This window comes from Nilaparvata lugens, chromosome 4 (genome assembly GCF_014356525.2).
Source record: "Nilaparvata lugens isolate BPH chromosome 4, ASM1435652v1, whole genome shotgun sequence".
Lineage (NCBI taxonomy): Eukaryota > Metazoa > Arthropoda > Insecta > Hemiptera > Delphacidae > Nilaparvata > Nilaparvata lugens.
The window spans coordinates 73308108-73327377 of NC_052507.1; the positions used below are offsets into that span (position 1 = coordinate 73308108).

At 35.4% G+C, this 19270-nt stretch overlaps 2 protein-coding genes across 2 annotated transcripts in view; one reads left to right on the top strand and one right to left on the bottom strand.

The window, feature by feature from the left end:
- The first annotated feature begins 276 nt into the window (after window positions 1-276).
- Window positions 277-8431, top strand: LOC111049160. The gene is made up of 3 exons (XM_039426411.1): window positions 277-515; window positions 2103-2283; window positions 7796-8431. Exons 1-3 carry the CDS (start codon window positions 449-451, stop codon window positions 7971-7973), a joined length of 426 nt encoding a protein of 141 aa, XP_039282345.1. The 5' UTR covers window positions 277-448; the 3' UTR covers window positions 7974-8431.
- An 844-nt stretch (window positions 8432-9275) lies between these two features.
- Window positions 9276-19270, bottom strand: part of LOC111049174 (ATP-dependent RNA helicase dbp2) — a 43920-nt gene continuing 33925 nt past the window's right edge. Inside the window, exons 9-12 of the mRNA XM_039426415.1 lie at window positions 16213-16463; window positions 14978-15279; window positions 9480-9591; window positions 9276-9425 (exon numbers count right to left, since the gene is read on the bottom strand). Of these exons, the coding sequence (XP_039282349.1) occupies window positions 9319-9425; window positions 9480-9591; window positions 14978-15279; window positions 16213-16463 (772 nt within the window). The 3' untranslated portion in view covers window positions 9276-9318. The remainder of the gene's footprint in view (window positions 9426-9479; window positions 9592-14977; window positions 15280-16212; window positions 16464-19270) is intronic.

The following is a 19270-nucleotide window of genomic DNA, read 5'->3' on the forward strand; positions in this document are numbered from 1 at the left end:
TTACTGAAGCCGAATTGTATTTTCATGAATTTATACTTTCCATTTGATTAATAAAACAATATAAAACTTGTAGTACCCTTCTATTAAAACATTTTAAAAACTTTAATAAAAGGGTACGGTACAAGTTTTATATTGTTTTTATTAATTTGGATAAAGTAGCCCATATAAGTGAAGTGATTATTTATTTCCAGTTAATGTTTCAAGCTAATTTCTGAATGAAAATATACATTTTTGACAATGCGCTATATTGATACAAACTATACCTTTGTTCGGAACTGTGTGATGAATAATCAATTTGATATGATGTTTTCGTTTCAGTTGGAAATAGTGTTTTGCTGTGCCGTTTCTGCATATACCGATTGGATCGAGTCACCTGCAGACGGGAGGTCCGAGGCCAATCATTGACATCAATGCCAAGTCTCTGGTTGTAACCAGTGTCATACTCTTCATGCTTGTCTTCGTAGTACCCAGCTTGGTTCGACTATTGATTCCGTCTCCTCCGTCTCTACACTACGGTCAGTTTATCACATTAGAACAAACAATACAACAATAATTTAGTTCATATTAATAAAAACAATATAAAAATTGTAAACTTGAACATGTTTTAAAGTTTTTAAAATGTTTTAATAAAAGGGTACCGTACTACAAGTTCTATATTGTTTTTATTAATTTGAATAAAATAGCCCATATGAGTGAAGTGATTTTAATTTATTTCATGTACAAAATCATACCGTGAACCTTTTGAACATCATATTTTATAACGGTTATTTTGCATTAAAGAATTGCAAATCCTGGATATTAGAGGGCAGTTATTAGTTTTGCAAAAGTCGAAAAGGCTTTCAATTATTTATTTGATCTCCCAATACTTACTAATATCAAAGTTTGAATAAAATTCTTGTTTCAGGAGAAGGATAAATACTAATAATAGAAATACTGTACCAATAATGATACTGAAAAATAAACAACACTGTATCAAAGAGAATCATATGTTTATTTGTTCTGAAAACAGCTGTTTACCGGCATGGAAAACAGCTGAGATTGAATGACTATGACAAAAAATATATTATTTCCCGATCATAGATGAGTAAAGATATATTCTGTATATGTTTTATTTAAATCAAAACCATTATTTATAAAATAATTTTATAATCTTTCAAAAATAAATATCTATTTTTGAATCGTTACTTACTTTACTTTATCCGGCTCTACATCCTGGGTGGACTTTGGCCTCCTCAACATAGCGCCTCCATTCGTCTCTATCCTGTGCACTCCGTTGCCAGTTTGCTACGCCCAGCACACGGGGGTCTTCAATATCGCTTCGTTCAGCCATCTTGTCCATAGTCGACCTCTCTTTCTCGTTCCAAGCATTCTTTCCTCCAGCAGTCGTGATGGCATCCTCTCATCTCTCATTCTGGCTGTGTCCAAGCCATTCAATCCTTCTGGCTTTTATGAATCGCATCATATTTTCCTCCTCCAATGGCCTGGTCTATCTCACTATTAAAGCTGGCTCTCTACACTCCTCCGTCACACGTTGGTCCCCAGATTCTTCTGTACATTTTTCTCTCAAATGACCTTAATGCTTTTTCATCTTTGTTTAAGAGAGAAGCCCCATAGGTTACATAGCTAGTCTAACTAGCGTCATTTCACCGTTGTTTTCCTAGATATTAGTCTGCTTTAAAATATTTTTTGATTAACAAAGTATGCTCTGTTGCCCCATCATTATATTCGATTATGTATATTTCTTGACTGGTCTTATTGTCTGCTGTCAGGGTTACCCCAAGGTATTTGAACTTTCTGACGCCTTCTAACACAGTCATCGGCTATTTTCAGATTATTATACTTGCCTTCTTGCTTGATTAGCAGACATTCTCATATATTTCGTTTTATTAATGTTAATTTCAAGACCCACCTCTCCTGTCTCTTCCTTCATTTTGTTGAAAATTTCTTTGTGGCTATCTTGATTTCTTGAGGCTAGGACAACATCATCTGTATAAGCTAATACTTGGTTTGTTCTGTTGATTATAGTCCGCTTTGAATCTATCCATCTATAAATAAATATCCAATTTGTAAATAATGGAACGGATTTTGTGGAGAAATTGCAGGTTACAGCGAGGCGAGCGCCCGTGGATTGATTGAGAGAATGGAGAGCACTTTGGCCGACATGGGCATCGACTCGGGCGAGTGTTGGCGAAAGGGGGTGTGCAGCGTGGTCAACTCAGCTGTGGAGAATGTCGCTCTCGGAAGAGCCTCTAGTTGGGACAAAATCATTGACGGCATCACTCAGTGAGTAGTCAAACTTAATTTAATTCCCATGATTCCAATGTCTTGATCAATGACCAGGCACTCCTCGATAGATCGCGTCGTAAGTACAAACACTATATACCTGTACTAGCCGTCAGGCTCGCTTCGTTCGCCATATCCGGTCTAGCCAGGACCCCCGACTAGATCGTCAAAAAATGAGATGAGCGGGCTCGCTTCGCTCGACTGCATTTGAGCATGCTTCATTCCTATAGTTGTGATTCATAATGACTGTACTGTATTGAACAAATAAAAATTATTATTATTATTATCCATCAGAAAATCAAAGTACTGAGAAAACGCAGAAAATCTGAGAAAAACGTTGGAAAAACTCTGATTTTGGGCGTATCTTTGATGAGATATCAAAGTCACATCGCAAAATTTTTAGACCCTACCTAAACCTCTGTACCAAATTTGAACTCTTTCTGTGTATTACTTGATGATAAAACTGAGAAAACACAAAAAACCGCTAATTTTGAGCGTGTATTTCAAATTCCTTCCAACACAACATCATTACACCCCAGCTGAGCTTCTGTAGTAAATTTGAACATTTTCTGTTCATTTGTTCTCGATAAAGCTGAGAAAGCGCAAAAAACGCTGGAAAACGCAGATTTTGGGCTTATCTTTGGCATTATTTAAAATTCCTTGTAACACAACATTACTACACCCTAGCTGAGCTTCTTTACTAAATTTGAACAATTTCTGTTCATTTGTTCTCGATAAATCTGAGAAAAACCAAAAAACGCTAATTTTGAGCGTATCTTTGACGTTATTACAAATTCCTTCTAATAGAACATTATTAAACTCTAGCTGAGCTACTGTACTAAATTTGAACATTTTCTGTTCATTTGTTCTCGATAAAGCTGAGAAAACGCTGGAAAAACGCAGATTTTGGGCGTATCTTTGGAAATCTTTCCAAATCCACCTTATTTCTTAATGCGCCTCTAAAGGGCCAACTGAACATACCTACCAAATTTGAACGTTTTTGGTCCGGTAGATTTTTAGTTCTGCGAGTGAGTGAGTCAGTCAGTGAGTGAGTGAGTGCCATTTCGCTTTTATATATACATATATAGTCATAACCTTGACAAATTGTCACAGAATAAAAAAAAACTTAGTTCAAAAGATTGGCAAGAGCCGGCGGTGTTGAGATCAGGTCACTCAGGATCTGAATACATCACTATATACTGTGTACAAAATTACTTCTTACTTGGGATGGACATGCGCAGCAGAGAAAGCATACAGCGGGAGGGATACAGAGGCGCCATGTTGCCATTTTGAAGCGGCCATCAGCGTTCTCCAACTTCTAGTGACTGTTCATGTGCTCATGCTACACATGCGAAGTTTCCTGTCTGAAAGCAGACTGACAAATTGGCAACTGCGCTTCCACCTATGACTCTATTAATTACTGTAATTGGCTGATCTCCCTCCATTTCTCTGCACCGCATATTCCTCCAAGTCAGAAGTAATTTTGAACGGACCATAATCTATTCATCTTGGCAAAATTACACAATTCAACAATAGTTCTACTAACAACCGTATCTACTAATCAAGACAGGTACGGTACACCTGTATTCTCGACCTGATAATCTTGACTAAAATTACAAGAGAGTTCAACAACTGATTTATAGTTTATGTAAATTTACTTTCACATTATGTAAATGTATTTGACTTTGTTATACAAATTCTGTTTTGTAATGACAAAAAACTATTTTGATTTTAGTAGCATATAACATGGTTTTGCTTGTTCTTCAAAAAATTGTGTTTTACAAACAGGATTGAACTTCTTGAGTAGTATTTTTTGAAATGATTGATATTGACATTTTTATTTGAAGAAACACTCCACAAAGGTAGAACAATAATGATAGTAATACTGAGGGTGATGCCCACAAAAGCTCTTAGGCTTGTGCGTGGGTAATGAGTGACAGGGATGATGATGATAGATGACGACTACTTTTTAGGTAGACGTGACCGACGGATTATCATCTCCTCCGAAAGACGGGGAGCTGTATCTATGTGATTGTGCTGTGATAAAAAACTATACAATAAGAATAATTATGTTTTTGATTTATGTGAATGATTTATTGAAACTACGCATTCCGAATGGTATTGCTCTATCTTTTGCCGATGACACTGCTTTAATCTTTTCTGGCTCAACTTGGGATGAAACATTCAACTGTGCAAATCGCGGTCTCTCAGTGGTCAAGTCGTGGTTAAAAAGTCATATTCTAACATTAAATACAATAAAAACTAAATATATAACTTTTTCGCCTAATAGAAGCGGTCAACCTTCAGAACATTTAAAACTAATAATACATAATCATAACTGCGACACTCCCACTGTACTTGTTCAACTATAGAAAGAGTTAAGTCAATGAAATATTTAGGAATTACGATTGATCAGCATATTAAATGGGACATTCACATCCAAAATCTTTGTTATAAATTAAAATACTTGATTACAATATTTTACAAAATTAATCAATTGAAAGACTTGAACATTCTCAGAACAATTTACAATGCATATGCTCACTCAATCTTCCACTACAATATAGAAGTATGGGGAGCAGCCTTTGACACCCATTTCAATAAACTTTTTACTATTCAAAAGCATATCATCAGGGCTGCGCAAGGAAGACCAAGACGCTATCCTAGCAGACTAATATTTGATGAGATAAACTTACCAACGCTTCGCCAAACGTACATAACAAACTTAATTATATTCATAAATAAGAATACACATCTATTTACTCAACGCAATGTCACTTACAATTTAAGACCAGCAAGTGTAAGTGCTTACAGTATAAATTTCACTGCATTGACAACCAGCAATCATCAATTCAAGTTCCAGAGCGATAAGCTAATAAATAGAATACCAGACGATTTCATTAGGGATAAAATTACAAGTAATAAATTAAATAAAATAAGATCCTGGGTAAAAGAGAATACTTTTTTAAAATTGAAAACTAAATTACTATAATTATAACTTGTTTTTAACACGCTCAATTTAAACTTGGTTTTTTTTTGATTACCTGAAAAAAGAATTTTTTTTTATTATTATTATTATAATTTCTATATTAGCCTACCTATTTCTATTATTGGGCTTGTTGATTTTTGATTCAAGAATTGATTTTTGTTTTTATTCATACATATTTTTGGTTTTTGGTTTACTATCTTTTAGTTTGTAGCCTATTTTAGAATATTATCACGGCAAATGTACAAATAATTTAAAGAATATTTTCGAACTCGTGGCTGGAGCTCAAGGCTTCTTTTTCCAGCCACACCAATGTATATTAGTTGATAAGTGTTATTTTATGAATTTCTAGTGAATTGGTAAATAAATAAATTTGATTTGATATTTGAATTTGAATTACACTAATAATTGATTGTGTGTTAGTATATATAGTTGGGAAATCAGAGACAGAGCTGATGAACTTGCGCATGTCTGAGTCACTACCTCCGTAAAAAAACCGCGCCGTAGTGCATTCGTGTGACGTCAGCACAGGTAGGTCTCCTACACCAATAAAAAATCATTTATTTCAGCTGGTGTTTTTATTGGTGTAGGAGCTCTACGTTTGCTGACGTCACCAGACTGCACTATGGCTTTGTTTACAGAGGAAGTGTCTGACTATGGTACCATTATTATTCACCAATCTTAAATAACCACTACGATAATAGTGCTATAGGGAAATGTTGTCACATAAATAATGGACTGTTAAACATATTCTTCATTTGCGAGCCCCGGGCTGGAAACTCGCTCAAAATACCGCTGAATTTTTTCAGCTGTTCTATTGAAAGCAGTAAAAAGTCAAGAAAAATATTCAATTTTTTGTGTAGTTGAGAAGTTGATATTGTGGTAATTATTCATATTGAATGAAAAAGACTAAGAAATTGTCAAAAAACCACTGATTTATTGATAAATAGAAAGACCGGTTTCGGTTATTACACCATTGTCAATCTCTGATAAACTAAAACTAAATACAAGAGCAGCAGAATTTATACTAGTAGGCGAGTACTGCTATTGGTCGAGGGCATGAACGCCTGCCATTGGCCTAGCTAGACAGTCTCCTCCCCCTCAACGGTGGGACAAAATGGCGGCTTAAGCAACAGAATCGCCATGATAATAAAATTTACTTTTAAAGTAAATAAAGTAAATTTTATTATCATGGCGATTCTGTTGCTTAAGCCGCCATTTTGTCCCACCGTTGAGGGGGAGGAGACTGTCTAGCTAGGCCAATGGCAGGCGTTCATGCCCTCGACCAATAGCAGTACTCGCCTACTAGTATAAATTCTGCTGCTCTTGTATTTAGTTTTAGTTTATCAGAGATTGACAATGGTGTAATAACCGAAACCGGTCTTTCTATTTATCAATAAATCAGTGGTTTTTTGACAATTTCTTAGTCTTTTTCATTCAATAAAAATATTCAAAGTTGCATTGAGTAGGCTTATTAATATTGTTGACAATATTCACGCCTTAAGTCAAAAGTATAGGAGCTCCCTATGATCATTCAAAAATAACAATGTTATATATTTTTGGTACGGTACCGTAGCGTATATGCGTCTGCAAAGGCTGAAAATAAACTTTCTACTGATGATATTTCTCAAAGTTTTTTGATTTGTATATCATCAAGCTATCAAAATGAAAAAGTTTTCTCAGGAAAACATTTTTTCCGATCATTACTTTTTGAGATATGAGCGCCTAAAGTTTAAATATTTGGAACAGAAAATTTTAAATTCGGTAAGAGATAAATCCATGAGATTCAGAGGATAAATTCTTCATGGTATTGTTGATTGAATAAAACATTTTTTTTTTAGAAAAAATTAATTTTTGAGAAAGTTATTCAACTCACCAGAAAATGACCAATAATAACTCAACCAAACGTTGTTTTTAGTAAATTGAAAAACTCTCTCCAAAATTGATATTTTCAAAAAAAAAAAAAGTTTTATTCAATCAATAATATCATGACGAATTTATCCTCTGAATCTCATGGATTTATCTCTTACCAAATTTGAAATGTTCTGTCCCAAATATTTAAACTTTAGGTGCTCATATCTCAAAAAGTAATGATTGGAAAAAATGTTTTCCTGGGAAAACTTTTTTCATTTTGATAGCTTGATGATATACAAATCAAAAAACTTTGAGAAATATCACCAGTAGAAAGTTTATTTTTAGCCTTTGCACAGCCTCTTACCGAATTTGAAATGTTCTGTCCCAAAAATTTGAACTTTAGGTGTTCATGTCTCGAAAAGTAATGATAGGAAAATAAATGTTTTCCTGAAAAAAACTTTTTCTTTATGATAGCTTGATATATAAATCGAAAAACTTTGAAAAATATCACCAGTAGAAAGTTTATTTTTAGCCTTTGAACAGCCTTAAAATAGGCATCCTATTGTTAAATTAGTACTTTGCACAAGTAATATGTGTAATAATTCCTGTTCTACTAAAACTAAATTATGTTTTCTCTAATGATTTGTAATACTGATTTTGTGATTGTTTCAGGAATAGTTGGGTGAACAGGATTGTGCCAAACTCTTTGCTTCCCACAGGCTGTTTGTCGAAGACTGACAACCAACAACTTTTCCAGTGTCCTATAGCTTTCAATCGATCCACTCTAATCAATATTATTTCGGAAATTATGAAGAGACTACAAAACATTACAATGTACAATGGTACATGATATGTAAAGATGAAGATGTTGTATCAGTATTAGTCAATATTTCATGTTATTTAAGATCTATTATTTTCCGTAGATACTGTACTGATGATGAATGTAACTAAACATGACATAATACGGTGAATGATAAATATAAAACGTTCATGAAGATTGTTAGATTGTTACATACCAACCGGTGAGATACTATAACATAGTTTTCTACTCAAGTATAAAATTAATAATATCTTCGATTAAGCTACAGACTAAAATTTAGTAAATTTAATAAAATTGTTCTACTGTATATTTTCTAAAAACATAAATTTTCAAAATATTGTTTGATGTTTGTTTGTACATGTAATAGAAATTAATTGGCTAAGTAGAAGCTAAATTTAAAAGTCGAAATTTCGAACCTGGGGAGGTGGGGGGTGGGGGATATATCATCACGAAAAGAACCTATTATCATTCGTTAACAAACCAAATCGATATTGGAATTTCATATTCAAATTCTCAACATCAGTAAATTTGTCAAGATGGGTGACAACATAAATCATGGATTTTTGCAAAAATGGTCAAACATTAAAATCGTTCAAACTCTTAGGAATAATAGTACTTGTCGAGAGGAACAATAATATGTCATCACATTGGCCAAATTCACTCCTATTCAAGAGTTATAAGCATTTGAAGATGAGTGATTTCTCTGATCTGAGAGTGGAGATAAGATTTTTATGTTTCAGTGAATAACCTACCCTGAATTATAGCGAAACGTCTCTTAATATAGCATGACACTTGTTAGGTCAACCTCTATCTATAGCCCGAATATCAACCAAATCTGGGAGATTTGCATTTTTCATGAAATGGTCAAAAGTAAAAAATTAGAATCGCTCAAACTCTGAGGAATGATAGTACTTGACGAGAGAAACAATAATAAGTCATCACATTGGCGGAATTCACTTCCATTCTTGAGTTTTAACAATTTTCTATTTTGTGGTTATAAGCATTTGAAGATGAGTGATTTTTCTGATCTGAGAATGGAGGAAAGATTTTATTTTTCAGTGAATAACTCAGCCTGAATTATAGTCAAACGTATCTTATTATAGCAAGCAACAAAAATACGTGAAATGATAGGGTTGAATGAAAAGATACTAATTTACAAAACAAAATGTATATTATATAAACGAGTATATTCTTTAAGTGAAATAAACTGGAATTCACTCCAAAAAAATGCAGTTACTCATTACTATAAATATATTTACAATAAATACATACTCAAAATGTATGTATGTAAATGATTAACAAAGATAGAATAAGTAGTAATAATTACTATGCTTATCACAGAAGCAGGAATAATGTGAATGCTTAGTCGTCGGCTTTACCAATTATCTCCCCCTCGCCTAGAGCCTCTAAAACCACCTCTACCACCGCCTCCTCTACCGCGGCCTCCTCCGTATCCACCTCCACCGCCTCCTCCGTATCCACCTCCACCGTAACCACCTCCACCGCCTCCTCCGTAACCACCTCCACCGTAACCACCTCCGCCTCCACGTCTCCCTCGGAATCCACCCCCTCCACCGCCACCTTCGGAGCGCTGCTGCTTCATCGCAGCAAATCTCTCAGCCATTTGTTCCAGCTCCTCTGGAACCACCTGAACACAAACAGTCAACAATGTAAAATTCAATTTTATGAACAATTACATTTGGTAACCTCTCAGCTAGTGCCGATCTACGCACTGTTCTGTTCTTAGTAAACGGTGTACACACGTACGTTTGCCTCGGGTGAGCATACGTGTATGGGTTTGCATTCGCACGTCTGTACACTGTTCGCTGAGGCATGTGGGCGAACCGGAACCCTGTCGGTATTTTGGCGTGCTCAAAGGCGCCTCGGGCGAGCATTGAATGTACGTGTGGACGCGTTTTTGCCATACGGGTGAGGCAAAACGTAAACATTGAAGGCGTCATAACCTAATTCCAATGAATTAAAAGCTGAATAAACAGCTGTGCCTAGTGGAAAGTTGTGTGTATATTTTTGGCTTCAAAATTTTCTGAAATAACTTAATTTATTCAAAGTGGGGTGATATTAAGTGCAATATTTGACTATAATTTGGTATTTTAATCATTATAAAATCAAAATTTCTAGCTCATATATATTTTTGGACAGAAATTGAACTTTAACTTTCCTCAGTAACAAACCTATAACATAACCTATTTTTTCGGACATTTTATTATTTATCAAAATTTGGGAACAGAATAGTTTTGGGCTATGCCTGTTGTTCTATCCCGATCATATTCATTATGATTTGTAATTGTATGAACAAATAAATAAATAAATAAATAAATTAGGTTAATGAATGACAAATCAAATTGTGATCCAATAACTAATATTGTAAATTGTAGGATTTTTGTAATTTTGTAGGATATGTGGATTGTCAAATATTTAAATAGAAACATGCATGGAGTATATAATTTGTATCATGATTAACAAATTTAGAACTGCATAATTCAAGTGAAAATAGCTTCTCTACAGGGTTCCTACAAAAAAGTATAGCTCACATATTATTTTACTGTGACTATCAAATCATCTTGTGTTTGTTTTATGTTATCAATCAGAGTTGTTAATTAAAATTGTAATCTTCAATATGATATTATACGTTTTAGATAGCTAGGCTATCTATAGAGAGATTTATTCAAACTTTGAACTAGTATTCCTTAAAGGTGAATCTTGAAGCTAATCTTTTGGAGAATCTTGTTTTGTCATGTGTATGAGCAGAGTTAGTTTAAAATGGACAGCAATTTAGTATTTGATTCAATTTATGGCTAATTTCGTTGAGGAAGACTGTCAATTTTGTGGGACAGTGTTAAGTGCTTTGATTAGGTCATCAAAACTTCTGGAATTATTGTAGAAATTTTCTTTTTTTGAGATTCAAAATAGATATTGGAAACCAACAAATGAATCGCCTAATGCCAAGAATCTCAAAGTTAGAGCCAATCGTTCTTGTAAAGTTATTGCTTCCCTCATGATGGTATGTATCATTTGTTTGGATAACTAGTTGAATTAGATTCATTATATTAACAAAATAATGTTTTGACATCCTAATAAAGTTTGAATTATTGTCAATCTCATATCTTATGTCATGTAGCAATTCATTTCCTTAATTCAACCTACAATTGTTCAACCCACCAACATCGTTTGTTAAGTTTTATTTTCGATTTTATTATATAAGTCATTAAAATAAAATGACACAGCTGCATTTTGTGATAATTATCTTCAATGATGGAATGACGCCATTGTTGTCATGTTGTGGAAAATTTACATCTACCATGTCTTCGTGTCGTCTGCAAATCAGATAGCTTTTTGAATGCCGAGACATACGTGGAACACGTCCACAAGGACGTACAATGCCGAGGCAAGTGTACATACGATTGTTCGCGCGAATCTGTACGGACGTGTGTACAAGGCTGTATACTTGGTTCTAGGAGTTGAACTGGTATTTATGAGTCGAACAATGAAAAGCGGGTGTCAGTCACTACTTTTATACTCACACATGAGCAAACAGTCTCTCATTGCTATGAATCGACTATAGTTATTAGTTTTGTTGACTTGTATACCGGGTGTGGAAGCAAAACTTCCTTTTTTAAAGTGAACGCCTTTCAGTCAGCTGATGTCGTAGTAGAGCAATTTTGGTTTCGTTAGAGAGGTCAGATCATAAAGTTTTCTTTCCGACATGTTCATTCGCCATCATGCATTGGAACAATGAGAAGCTTGAGAATGAATTTGCCGTTGAGACTTATTTTTCGAGCGGATGTTCTGTGATCACCTAGCGCGCATTTCGAAATCGCTTTAATTTAGCCCCTTTGGCTACTGTCCCGGACCGGAAATCAATTGTTACGTGGGTCACTACGTTCAGACAAACTGCAAATGCGACAAGACGAAGAAAGTCCCTCGGCCCATTAGGTCACTCGAGAACATTCAGGCAGCGAGAGTTTCAATGTTGAGATCACCACAGTGTTCTGCGCGCAAACATGCGTCTGATCTTAGACTTTCCGATCGTCCTGTGAGACGAATTCTTCATTACGATCTTCATTTCCATCGATACAAGATGGCAATTGTACCAGAAGCCTCCACGCTATTCATCAGACCAGCTATTCAATGAGTTTGAAGTGATGGATGCAAGACAGCTTTACTCCAAGGAGATACTTACTTACACAATAACCCAACAACATTTCAAACCAGAAACCACAACCACAACACCAGATACAGGAATCTTCTCATCACCAGTGTTGCAAAGAAGGCACTATTATACCAGAGACATTTCAATCATTTAGCACCAAAATTATATAATCTACTTCCTGCAAATTTCAAACAGATTAATCATCCTAGAAAGTTCAAAACAATAGTACACAATTGGTTGATGAGCAAAGGAAGACAGAACATAGAAAACATAATTTCAAATAACAACTAACCACCTGATGACTTACTAAACACTAACTAATTAATAATATGCACAAAAAACGAACAAAACCTACTCTAGAACATGGTTCGCCATAGTGGAGTAGGTCAATTTCTACACAGAAAAAACTAAACAAGTAGAGGACACATTAAAAGAATTTTTTGTAACTAACTATTGTATGTAATATTGTAATTTATCTAATATTTTGTGTAATTGATGTAGTTTTTTTAGGAAATAAACATTTTATTTATTATTTATTTAATTGTGCAGGAGCATTCTGAACTTGACTTCAATCGAGGGAACTTTCCAGGACGCCTCATCTCAATTAGGAGCGATTTGGAGTGGGTCAGCCCGATCTCCCAACAAAATTGCGTTTAGTTAATTCTTGAACAACAGCCAATTTATAGGGATGAAATTGAAGGTCTTCATGAAAAATTCGTCGAACAGTGGAGTAAGAAATTGCCATAACAGCTGCGTGTTTGCGAGCCAAACGCCGGGGAGAACGCACAATTGACTGCCTCACTCTTCCGATATTTTCTGGAGTTCTGATTGTTCGTTGAAGTCCATTTCTGAGTTTAGCGACTCTTCCACACTCCCGAAATGAGTTGACCCTCGACAGAATCGAATTACAGCCAGGAACGTGTCTGTGAGGAGGAATTTCAAATCGAGCGCGGAAGGCACGTTGCGTAGCAACAACAAGTGATCGACCATTAGAAAAGAAGCTCTCAACTGTGAAGGCTCGTTGCTCTCTAGAGCCGGGGCATGATGGCTACTTACTTGAGGGAGGATAAGCTTGGGAACTTCCCCTTTCTACACGACCAATTCACCGCGCGGGATTTTTTTCAAATAAGTAAGTTTCTCTGGCACACTTTGTACAAGACTTTTTTCAATTTCAATTCAATTTATTTTTACGCACACATACAAGTTTAATACAGAGAATAACAAAAAAATTCATGCAAACAACAACAATACACATTAAAACAAAATAAAAAGAAAGTGGTGTAAAAAAGGATGGAAGATTGAAGGGGTTTTCCAACTATGGATATCCATGAACTAGGAAAACCTTCAATCCTTGAGAAGGTGAAAAAGGTATCAGGAAAAGTAAATATACGGTAGATATGAAAGGATGGGATGGGGGAAGAATAATAAGGGATGGAAAAATTAAACCGATAGGACCAGGTGTTAAAAAAAATTGTAATACTAGATGAATTACAAAGGATTGCAGAATAAGCAAGCACATAAGTCAGAAGAGTAAACTTTGAAGAGAAACATCTCATAGAGAGAAGAAGTAATTGCATTTGATCCAGGTGTTAATATCCTTTTTTAGTTATTTTCGTACATTCGATATACTGTTCGGGGATTGTATTAATGATTTCACTGCTTATGTATATAAGTTGTCTCCTGATTGCGAGAACATCGAATTCTTGAAAAGTCAAACTGGTTGGGAAAAGTCTAGGTTTATTTAGAATAGTTTTCATGATCAATTTTTGACAAAAGAAAAGTTCTTCCAAATGTGAGTTATAACAGCCCCCAGACACGGTTATCCCATATTATTGAATTATAGATTGAACCAGAGCAAAGTATATCATTTTCAGCTGAATTCGACTCAATAGAATTTTTTTCGCTCAATAGAAACTCTCTTTAAAAGAATCTGGTGTGGCGCACTCACACAACTTTCCTTGCCGTTATGAAAATTGATCAACTGACGCTAGTGTTCCCGCGCATATCAAATCTACTATTCTAAGATCTGAGACAGCTGGTGACAGGACAATAACGCTGAAGACACACGAAGTCTGCTATCTCTTCATAGTGAATGATTTAATAGAATCAAAAGTTGCCAACAGTTTGCAATTGAATAATCTTATTTTCTCGCATTTCGAGTTTATTTTCAATTGTAGGTGAAAATGTTACTGAACATTAATTGTAGAGATTTATATGCTGAATCTTTTCCACTTGAATCTATTTGTTTAAATTGTATCTGAAGCCTGATAATTGGAAATCTAAAATCAAACTTTGCATAGATGGGGCGGTGCTCCTGGAATTTTTACAGATATGGGACTTGTGACAGTCGATAGAGCTTATCAATAACCATTTAAGGTATAAATTTAATCAAAATCGTTGGAGCCGTTTTCGAGAAAATCGCGAAAAACCCTGTTTTTGACAATTTTCACCATTTTATCCGCCATCTTGAATTGCATCAGATCGAAATTGTTCGTGTCGGATCCTTATATTGTAAGGACCTTAAGTTCCAAATTTCAAGTCATTCCGTTGATTGGGAGATGAGATATCGTGTACACAGACGCACATACACTCACTCACACACACACACACACACACACACACCACACACACACACACACACACACACACACACACATATACAGACCAATACCCAAAAACCACTTTTTTGGACTCAGGGGACCTTGAAACGTATAGAAATTTAGAAATTGGGGTATCTTAATTTTTTTCGGAAAGCAATACTTTCCTTATAGGTTAATACTTTCCTTATAGGTAATAGGGCAAGGAAAGTAAAAACCGTTGTTTCATAAACTAGTAATGAATAGAACAGGAGTTTTATACAGACCTGTCCCGCCTCCTCGAGTATGGTGATAAGCTCCCTGGCCTGTCCCCAATCTTGTCGCGTGACAAACGAGATGGCCTGTCCCTCACGGCCCGCCCGCCCCGTCCTGCCCACCCGGTGCACGTACTCCTCGATGCAGCGTGGGAAGTCCAGGTTGACGACGTGCGTCACGTCGGGGATGTCGATGCCCCGCGACGCCACGTCGGTGGCGATCAGGATGCGCACGCTGCCGCTCTTCAGCGCGGCCAGTGCCTGCTCGCGGTCCGACTGCTCACGGTCGCCGTGGATGCAGTCGCAGTCCACTCCTACCAACACACAATTCATAAATTATATTCAACCAAAAAAAATATTTTTCTTATTACTTATTGTAAAGTTTTTGCCTCTAGTATTGTAAGAGTGCGTATCGGAGATAAGTCTCAGGTCCATTCTATTTTTTACAGTGTGTATTAATTATTCTAAAACTGTAAATCGAAGACACTGTCAGCAGTGAAAATGATCTGAACGCATCCCTACAGGGGTGATTGAATCCAAGGCCCGCTATATACCGTATAGCCCTCTTTTGTAATATAAAGACCCTCTCCATATTTTCCTTTGTGGTACAACCCCAAAGCTCTATACCATATGTGGGGTAGCAGTAAAAAGTAGCAAAGAATGCAACTTTAACAGTGTTTTGTGGGAAATACTTCGCAAGATTTCTTAACAGGAAGAGACTTTTACTTGATTTCTTTACAATATCATCAACATGCATTGCCAATGTCAACCTGTCATCAAAGTACACCCCCAACATATTAACTGTGTCCTTCTACATCATTGAGGAAGAGTAGCGGCAGATTTGAAGTGGATAGTTTGGCTTTTCATAGAATTAATTGATAATCAGATTTCATTGAAATACTGAACAACAGCATTGGTGGAGATATACATGTCTATTTCAAAATTATTCACATCTTTATCCGAGAAAAGAAGAGTGGTGTCATCAGCATATAGTGTAAAGTGGCATCTTGTCAGATATCGCTGTATGCACATCAGAAATATACAGCAGGAAGAGTAGTGGGCCCACTCCAGGATTGAACCCTGAGGGACGCCAAATTTGAGATTGAGAATTTCAATACATAGAGTAATATTGCGTTCAGGAATCTTTGTGTTTTCAACAACTGTTATATGGATTATTTTTGATATTGTTGATGTCAATATAGATTTTTTGAATTAGATAATGTGTTGACTAGATGATTGAGTGTTACCTCTGAGCGCCATATCGGTGGAGAGCGCATCGGCGCGCACCTTCTTGCCGACAAAGACAATCATCTTGTCGTCGGGTTGCATGTTGGCGACCAGACTCATCAGCGCTTCCTCCTTCTCCTCCTCGGTCATGATCTCGATCACTTGCTCGACCGTGTGAGTGGCCGTCAGATCGAGTGAGCCGACATGCACCGACACAGGGTCCTTCATGTAGGTCTTCGCAAGCATACGCACGCCCAATGGCCAAGTTGCGCTGACAAACAAACAAACACAATTCAATTATCTGCCCAATAATACATACAATTCTACAACTACAAATATATGTTACACATGAAAAAACTACAACTAAATTACAGAAAATTGAATTGATTATTTTTAATACTACAATTTACACACTACCATCGGCCAATTTTATAATAATACATTTTTTAATATTAAAGAGAGTTCATGGACTGAGATAACTTATTGTAACTTGAAAACCTATATTATAATTAATTTTCTTTTCATGATTTATGTGATATATGTTTGACTATGTATTATGTTAATTGACGAAGCCTATTGCATCTATGTTTGTTTAATGGCGAATAAAGATTCTTATTCTTATTCCAAGTTGCGCTGACAAACCGCAACAAAAACAAGTCAAGGCCAATTCTTTTAGATACATTTGTTGAAAGTGGACGCGCTTACAATTTTTTTCTCTTTTTTCCTATTTTCTTCTCCGATACTTCCCCTTTTCTTCTCCTCTTCACCCTTCATTCTTTACTTTTATACCCTCTACCTGCCTATTACATGGGAAACCATAGTTGGCTAGGTATTTTTCCTCCTTTCTTTCTTTTCAGCACACCCCGCCATGAAGCCTGTTTTTGTATTGCATTAGAAATTTTTTTTGATTGTTTTTTGTGTTTTGATTTCTTTTATGTATATTGTATTGTGTTGATTTGAATGAAATTATTGATTGAGACAAGAAACACAATTCAATAATCTGCTTAATAATACATACAATTCTACAACTGCAAAAATTATTATATTGTGTTGATTTGAATGAAATTATTGATTGAGACAAGAAACACAATTCAATTATCTGCTTAATAATCCATACAATTCTACAACTGCAAAAATATATTGCACATGAAAAACTACCACTAATCATTGAATTAATAGTAATATCATTTGGAAAATTACAATTTACAGCCTAGATGCTATACTTATTTTATTTAAATAAGAAAGAGAAGAGAGACGTCAATAAAGTAGCTATACTTGCTTTATAGCATTTATACTTGCTATAAAGTACCTATACTTTATTTGAATAATAATAAAGACAAGAGAGACTTCAATAGAGACTAATAAGGTATTTTAATAAGGCACTTATTATGTTATTCTATCTTATATTCATTGTACAAGATTTTTTTAGGCTTTATAATTTAGTAGGTAACCCATGCTCCGCAAGGGACCAATAAATAACTTTACAAACTGAAAACTTGATGTAATGGAATCTTGAATAATTTAAAGTAGGCCTATAACCATCCTCGGTGAATTAAGAATCATAATTATTATTTAACGAAAATCCTAAATTTACATCCATCTGAATTAAGAATCTATATTCATAATCTATATAGCGGGCAAAGAGTTATCTTTTTGCTGGTGATGCCTAGAAATAATATTGTAATTAGTTTTTCTTCTCTCATGTACATGCATGCATGCATGTGTAATGTATTATGTACATGCATGTACATGCATGCATGTGTAATGTATTATGTACATGCATGTACATGCATGCATGCATGCATGTGTAATGTATTATGTACATCATGTATTTATTCAAGTTAAATGATTGAATAATTGATAAATATATACAGTACATCTCAAGGGTACGCCCCCCCCAAAAAAAAACCGATTACGAGGTCTGTACTAAGTCGAGGTGTACTATATGAACATAGTGAATGAAACTTTATAAAGTCTCACCTTGTCATGACAGTCTGTCTGTCAGGTCTCACATGGAGTAGAGACTTCCTTATTTGTGGCTCAAATCCCATGTCAAGCATTCTGTCTGCTTCGTCCAGAATCAGATAGGTTACAGCGGATACATCCAGAACATCTAAAACCATCAACAACTAAACCTTTACTACACAGTAACATGGCATATCACAATAAATAATCAATATCATTGCATAGAAATAACAAAAAAAAAAATCAAAATGGAAACGGTCGATTTAAAATGAAAATGTAAAAAAATAATTTTGATGTTCGTAGATAAATAATTATTACTCTGTTGCATATTCATAATTTTTCACTATAAAATTAAACTTGAATTTAAAAAACACTTATGGATTGAGAATGCACTTACATTGGTAGTGACGATCGTTTCGACCTGTTGTTGGTCATCATCAGACTGTAGGAATTTACTTCAATGTCAAGTTGACATGATTACATTAAGGTGCGTACAGACTTTCGCTCTGCTCCGCAACCGAACGTCACTCCAGCAGAGCGATTGATGATCGACCGGCGAGCAAGAGTTGTTCGCCTGGGGAGCGCGAGAAGATCTAACATCTTCCGTAACGTTCATGATGGGTGCGTAGGCGGAGCGACTGTGGTTCGATGGTGGTACGAGGGAGGAGCGTGCTCGGTGCGGGTTGGAAGCGCGAATATGTGTACGCAGCTTTACATGTAGTTGACATGTTGAACCTTGACATTAGAGTAAATTCCTACGGTCTGATGATGACCGACAACAGGTCGAAACGATCGTCACTACCAATGTAAGTGCATTCTCAATCCATAAGTGTTTTTTAAATTCAAGTTTAATAATTATTAATTAATGTAAAAAGCTTGAAACGCATTCATATTAGAACGGGAATAATTGACAGTGAGTTACCCACACACTATACTCTGAATAAACAAGATACGTGGACAATGTTGGCAAAATGTTCGAAATTTCAACTTTTTCATGCCACCGATGATATAAAGACACAACAATAATAATGGTTCACATCGAAAGCATAACACACACTCACATGCACATCAAAACTACTCAGTTTTTAAAATTGATGTAGGTTGGAAATGAAA

Coding starts and splice junctions, on each gene's coding strand:
- LOC111049160 (XM_039426411.1), top strand. CDS start 449: ATGCTTGTCTTCGTAGTACCCAGCTTGGTTCGACTATTGATTCCGTCT. Junction 516..2,102: donor TCCTCCGTCTCTACACTACG/GTCAGTTTATCA, acceptor GAGAAATTGCAG/GTTACAGCGAGGCGAGCGCC. Junction 2,284..7,795: donor ATCATTGACGGCATCACTCA/GTGAGTAGTCAA, acceptor TGATTGTTTCAG/GAATAGTTGGGTGAACAGGA.